The sequence below is a fragment of the Octopus bimaculoides genome, chromosome 7 (genome assembly GCF_001194135.2).
Source record: "Octopus bimaculoides isolate UCB-OBI-ISO-001 chromosome 7, ASM119413v2, whole genome shotgun sequence".
Classification (NCBI taxonomy): domain Eukaryota; kingdom Metazoa; phylum Mollusca; class Cephalopoda; order Octopoda; family Octopodidae; genus Octopus; species Octopus bimaculoides.
This window is the reverse complement of record NC_068987.1, coordinates 74,986,586-74,993,761: the sequence shown is the minus strand read 5'-3', so window position 1 is coordinate 74,993,761 and position 7,176 is coordinate 74,986,586. Positions and strand designations below refer to the sequence as shown.

General features: G+C 38.3%; 1 protein-coding gene across 3 annotated transcripts in view; it reads right to left on the bottom strand.

The window, feature by feature from the left end:
* LOC106878145 (microcephalin) overlaps window positions 1-7,176 on the bottom strand; it is a 28,951-nt gene that overhangs the window by 20,786 nt on the left and 989 nt on the right. For 2 of the 3 annotated variants that reach the window (XM_014927268.2, XM_014927265.2), the window contains exons 2-4: window positions 5,543-5,640; window positions 4,377-4,627; window positions 1,288-1,492 (exon numbers count right to left, since the gene is read on the bottom strand). In XM_014927268.2, the coding sequence (XP_014782754.1) occupies window positions 1,288-1,492; window positions 4,377-4,479 (308 nt within the window). In that variant the 5' untranslated portion in view covers window positions 4,480-4,627; window positions 5,543-5,640. Of the gene's footprint in view, window positions 1-1,287; window positions 1,493-4,376; window positions 4,628-4,913; window positions 4,962-5,542; window positions 5,641-7,176 lie in introns of all 3 variants that reach the window. The other variant, XM_014927267.2, reaches the window with a different exon arrangement.

Here is a 7,176-nt window from a genome sequence, read left to right as displayed (position 1 = left end):
AAGGATTTATTAAAGTTGAAAAAGTGTGAAACACTAACATTCACATTTATCATATTAGATGTGTTTGATTTTGGGGAAACTTTATTTCATTTAAAGTGTATTTTATATGTGTGTGTATTAAAGAAAGCAAAAAATAAAACAAAAATGAGTGTTCAGTATGTTGGCGACAGGAATTTGTCAAATTTCTGTTAAATGAAGTTGTACATCATCTCCCTCTTTTATTACTCCCACTGCCACCATCAACACAACTACTTTTAATAAAACATCAACTCTCCCTAAATTTCTTAGTCTCTTTCTCTCTCTCTCTCTCTCTCTCTGTTTTCGCCACCGCCCTCACCATCTCTATGCCTACTATTACTCTTACCCCATCATGAGTAATAGTAGGACTATCATTGAATAGTGAGAGAGGGGGTCTAAGTGTGACACACTGACATACAGAAATTAGTTTTCACATTTATTATATTAGATATCAGCTTTCCATGCTGGCGTGGTATGATGGCTTTATGGGATTCAATTGGCCATGACCAGCTTTAATGTCTTGTTTCTGATATGGTTTCTACAAGTGGATACCCTTCTTAACACCAACCACTTTACAGAGTGGAACTGAGTGCAATTTTTCATGGCACACATACCCATAAATCTCCGTTTCAAATTTTGGGACAAGGCCAGCAATTTGGGAGAAGGCAATAAGTCGATTATATTGCCCCCCACCCACCATGGTTAACAGGTACTTATTTTATTCACCTCAAAAGGATGAAAGGCAAAGCTGATCTCAGTAGAACTTGAGCTCACAACATATAGACAGATGAAATGTTGTTGTTGGCACTCCGTCGCTTACGACGTCGAGGTTCCAGCTGATCCGATCAACGGAACAGCCTGCTCGTGAAATTAACATGCAAGTGGCTGAGCACTCCACAGACACGTGTACCCTTAACATAGTTCTCAGGGATATTCAGCGTGACACAGTGTGACAAGGCTGACCCTTTGAATTACAGGCACAACAGAAACAGGAAGTAAGAGTGAGAGAAAGTTGTGGTGAAAGAATACAGCAGGGTTCGCCACCATCCCCTGCCGGAGCCTCGTGAAGCTTTAGGTGTTTTCGCTCAATAAACACTCACAATGCCCGGTCTGGGAATCAAAACCATGATCCTATGACCGCGAGTCCGCTGCCCTAACCACTGGACCACTGCGCCTCCACATAGATGAAATACCGCTAAGCATTTTGCCTGGCATGCCAACGATTCTGCCAGCTTGCAACCTTACACATACCCATAAACATTAACTCACCTATCCACCCACAAAACTGACACCAGTGGGATACCTAGTTTCTTGGCACGGTCCCATGTTCGTTTGGTTCCATCTTTGAATATAACATGGGTGACTTCATTATTTAGCTTGGGTGAAATGCGGGCACCTAGTTTCTCCAGTTCTATGGCGACTTCTTTACTGCGATTCTCACTTTTGGACCTCACTTCCACATAAGCTACCACTTCTGCAACAAAAAGGAATAGAAAATATGGTGAAAGATAATGTGTATACATACACACAAACACAGAGAGCATATTGTGTTTATTAATGGTGTAGTTAACAGGTGTCACTGTGCTGTTTATAACTGCTAGAGTTAACAGGTGTCGCTGTGCTGTTTATAACTATTGTAGTTAACAGGTGTCACTGTGCTGTTTATAACTGCTAGAGTTAACAGGTGTCGCTGTGCTGTTTATAACTGCTAGAGTTAACAGGTGTCGCTGTGCTGTTTATAACTATTGTAGTTAACAGGTGTCACCGTGCTGTTTATAACTGTCGCGGTTAACAGGTGTCACTAATGCAGTTAACAGGTTCCACTGTAATTCCCGTTGTTCAACACCCAAGTCAACCAACTATCAAAAGTATTCCAACTATGACCATCCCATATTTTTATCTTTTTACCAGACCATATTATGCTATGTATCCCCCCTTTTTTTTTGTTTGTTTGTTTATGGTAGTTTGTGATAAGGAGATCTGGCTGCTAATTATAGCAAATCAAGTAACCTACAGAGTCTCCCTCATTATAGTTAATAGGTGTTGCTGCAGGTGTATATCAGTGTTTATATTACTTGCTGTGGTTGATAGGTGTTATTGTGACTAGTATCATTGAGTATATTTATTGCTTACAGTAATGTCTGCTGCAGTGTGTATATAGTTCTTAGGAGTTGTTGTGGTTAATTGATACTAGTGTGTGTGTTTCCTTAATTCTTTGCATCTCAATCCTTCATCATCATCATCATCAACATCGTTTAACGTCCGCTTTCCATGCTAGCATGGGTTGGACGATTTGACTGAGGACTGGTGAACCAGATGGCTACACCAGGCTCCAATCTGATTTGGCAGAGTTTCTACAGCTGGATGCCCTTCCTAACGCCAACCACTCCGACAGTGTAGTGGGTGCTTTTACGTGCCACCGGCACGAAGGCCAGTCAGGTGGTACTGGCAATGGCCACACTCAAAATGGTGTATTTTATATGCTACCTGCACAGGAGCCAGTCCAGCAGCACTGGCACAATCTCGCTCGAATGTCTTTACACGTGCCACCGGCACAAGTGCCAGGAAGGCGATGCTGGGCACAGGTGCCATCACGATTTCACTTTTGCTTGCCCCAACAGGTTTTCACAAGCCAAGTTTCATGTCCAATGAAGAAGACGACGTTGGCATGAACACCATAAAACCCAAGTACCATGATGAACTAATGATAGAGCCTTTGCATCAGTAATTCTCAACCAGGACCCATACAGCCCTTGTGGTGCACATAGGATTTTTTGTTAACATTTATGAGCAATAAATAGCTTAGACTTCTACAATACACCAAACAATTTTAACAATTTTTTAAATAAGATTCCCAATAATATTTAATAATAAAAATAGGATTTTTTAAGCATTGAATGGCTGGGAGGGTCCACCACAGTAAAATAAGAATCAAAGGGGTCCATAGATAAAAAAAAAGGGTTGAGAACCATTGCTCTATATGCTTGCTTCATTTGGTAAAAATAGTTTAATTCCCTTCAAATTACTATCTACTGTCTTCAAAAAGGAAAGCACATTAGATAATGTTCTCTGAGATGTCATTTTGTCTGAAGAAAGGCAGGTTGAAGCGCTTTTGATCATGTGTATACTTGGTTAGGTCTGACCTGGAGCTAAACAACAACATAAAAGCTATGAAATCAAACATTTCCATACAAAATATTTTATTACTGGCGTGGCTGTGTGGTAAGAAGCCAGCTGAATCTATCATCAAGATTGTGCTCCCTCCTTCCCTCAACAGGGAAAGGAAGGCTTGCTTTTCCTGCGTAGTAGCCATACTGAAAGAAACAGTATGGAAGATGCGTGTAAGAGGCATAGTAACGGATACCTTTGTATCTGGCCAGGGTTTAGTTAACTTTTTTTGCTACCAGCTCAGTAGTAAAATCAGGCTGGAGAAGAGGTACCTGCTACGAGACAGATGCATGAGAAGATGGAAGCCTGTGACGAGGAAGCTGGGAGTGTTTGGCACCAGGTAAGTGGGAGCCAAAAACAAGGGAAAAGAAAAGCAAGGGGTCTACCCTGATGGTCGGATGCCTATCCTTCAGGAAAGCCATTACAAATTGCATCTGTAATGAACAATACTTCAATCGAACATTGCAAATAATTTTTATTGTGTATCTAAATTGTAAATATTTAATCGATACAGCTACTTCACCCCTTTTATGTTTGTCTGTCCTTGTTCGTCCCCTCTTTGTAATGCCTTTATGGTTCTGGGTTCAGTCTCACTGTGTGATACCTTGGGCAAGTGTCTTCTACTATAGCCTCTGGTAGACAGAAATTGAAAGAAGCTGGACTTCTCAGGCGAAGTGACAAAGGGCTGAGACACCTGGCGCCGGGTCGTACTCAAGACCCGCACCCTGCAGCAGAAGTGTTAAGACCGATCCTTCTAGTGGTGTAAAGGACTCGTGGCGGTGCCGCGTAAAAGTGCCCGTGCGACGCCACGTAAAAGCGCCCGTGCAGTGTCAGGTAAAAGCACCCAGCACACTCTGTAAAGTGGTTGGCGTTAGGAAGGGCATCCAGCCGAAGAAACCACATCAGATCAGACTGGAGTCTGGTGCGTCCCACCCACTCACCTCAGCTTGCCAGCTGTGGTCACACCGTCCAACCCATGCCAGCACGGACAACGGACGTTAAATAGTAGTGATGATGATGATGAGTGTGTTGGTATGTTTACGTCCCTGTAACCTAGCGGTTCGGTACAATAAGTACCAAATTTTAAAAAATAAGTGCTGGGATCGCTACATTCGACTAAAAATTCAAGGCGGTGCCCCAGCATGGCCGCAGTCTAATAACTGAAACAAGTAATAGATAAGATACCTTACCTTCAAGAACTTCATGTTTTGCTTTGGTATCCTTCAAACTTTCCATCATAGCTGACTTAGATAAATCAACATTTGAAATTGATTTCTCACGTGGAAATAACATGGGAAGGTTTCCTTTGATTCACAGAGAAAAGCACGTGTCAACAACAGTAGATTTGAAGGAAGGAAATTCCATACGTAAACATTACATTTTCTTCCGAATTAGCCAAATGCATCATTGTTCTTTTTCGGGACTGGAAAGAGCAATCCTCCTGGAATAAAACGTAAGAAATAACTTAAACACACCATTAGAATTAACAAATAACAGTTAACATGCTTCACACCAAGTAATTTTTAAAATACTGTTCATCATAAATCTCCGCTGTTGAAATTCCGAGTACCAATTTGTGACCTTTCAGTTTCCAATATGTATGTATATATATATATATATATATATATATATATATATATATATATATATATATATATATATACATACACACATACACACGAGTGAACAAAAAAGAAATAGCACTCAACACATTTGCTAGGACTTACGTATATTGATGAAATGAATCCAGTCTTGCGCGCCCACAAACTTCAAGTCTGTTATTATATAAATATATACATTTACATCACATCCTGATCATGTTAAGTGAATTAAAAAAAAAAATTGTTTGTGAATATATTGCGACATCTAATCTATAGCTTATTTTTAACAATGACGAAATCAATCAGAGAGTTAATACTTGATTTTGGCTAAAGTATTGATTATCTTATTTATTTCATCATTGTTAAGAATAAGCTATGAATTAGATTAGATTCCGCAATATATTCACAAACAATTTGTTTTTGTTAATTCACTTAACATGATTAAGACGTAATGTAAATACTGTAAATAAAATGTTTAAATACATACAAGAATCACACTAAAGTCTAGATACATTAATATTAAGCAAAAGTGAGAGAAGGAAATTGAATTAACACTTCAAGAAAACATTTTACATGACAGGTCTCAGTCCAAAAAGTTGATGTTTAATTCATCTGTAGACCTAACAATTATGTCGTGTTGTTTTCGTTGTCATATATCTTATAGCAGTTGTAAATTTCTCTGTGAGAAATCTACAACTATCCAGTATGTGTTTACCGTTAATAAAACAGGAAAATATATAAATAATCCAACTTACAATTAAAAACAAAATAAAAATAGCGGCAACGACAAGGTATTTGAAAGTAGCGCCATATCACTTTAGTCAGCTTCTTAGAAGTCTTTTTAAATAGCTGCCTACAGACATTTAAAAAAATTATAAATTTTTGTTAATTAATGTGAATATATTAATATTTTAATTAATAAGTAAAAAATATTTCATACAATATTTAAATATTTACGAGTTTAAATAAACATAACATGAAAAAAATAAATTACGAAACGTCGGATAACATTACAACAATAATAACAATGGCTTTCGCGATAATAAATTTCTTTAAAGGAAGTGGAAGATATTTTTTTAAATTGTCTCGCGAGAATACAAAATAGTTTATGTAAAGTTTACTAAAAGTAATTGAGTTATGTCACAACTGTCTTATTCTACACAAATAGCATTATTGAGTATCCTATTTCATATTCAAATAAAATGGTGTTGTCATATCTGTACTATCAGAATCTAGGACATCGCCACTGCCAGTGACCATGACCCTACGTGACACCTCCAGAAACTTACTTTGTGCCTACACACGCACACACACACTCAAACATTTATGCGTATGTGTGTAAACCTAGGCAGTAGACATACAAACATGACAAATTTATCTATTTTTCTAAAGACTGAAAAATTTATGAACAGCCTCAATCGATTTTGGAACATTATTGGGTTCTCACCAGAGGTGTGTACATTTATATGTGTGTATGTGTGTGCGCGTGTGTGTAAATATACAAATACGATCCAGGGATCTGTGTGTAGGAAGTTTGTAGGCAGCCAATATAGCGAGCAAAATGAATAGTATATGATGAGATGCAATAACAATTTATTCTTTTTTACTCTAGGCACAAGACCCGAAATTTGGGTGGGGGACAGTCGATTTGATCGACTCCAGTATGCAGGATCTTTTCACTTTCATCCTTAGTACGCAACTGGTACTTAATTTATCGACCCTGAAAGGATGAAAGGCAAGGTCGACCTCGGCGGAATTTGAACTCAGAACGTAAAGACAGACGAAATACCGCAAAGCATTTCACCCGGCGTGCTAACGTTTCTGCCAGCCCGCCGCCTATCAATAACAATTTATTGACATCAAGAGTCATGCACTTTTTCCTATATCGAAGTTGCAAAGAAATTTGATAAGCTGATAATTTTTATACAGCTTACTGTTAGCAACTAATGCTCCTAAAAATGCGAATAAAATTCCAAACTGAGGGAATGGAACAGATAAAATGTATGTTACATATGTTTCTTGACTAGCTGTCGCTCATTACGCAAGTGTTATATTGATAGAAAAGGTAAGACAACAAAAGAAAGAATTATGTAAATAGAGGAATTTATCTGTAAATAATATGTGACAATTATTCGGTATTCGGTAGCCATGATAAAACTCCGAGTTTCGGATGTCAGGGCGGAAACCCACGCCGCTATCTCTTCAGTTATCTGGCCATCGAAAAAATGCTATCTCAAAATGCTATAGCATTTTTTCGATGGCAGCGTGGATTTCTGCCCCGACATCCGAAACTCGGAGTTTTATCATGGCTACCGAATAATTGCTACATATTATTTACAGATATATGTATATGTATATTCTTCAAAAGTCCGAAATATCAGTATGATAT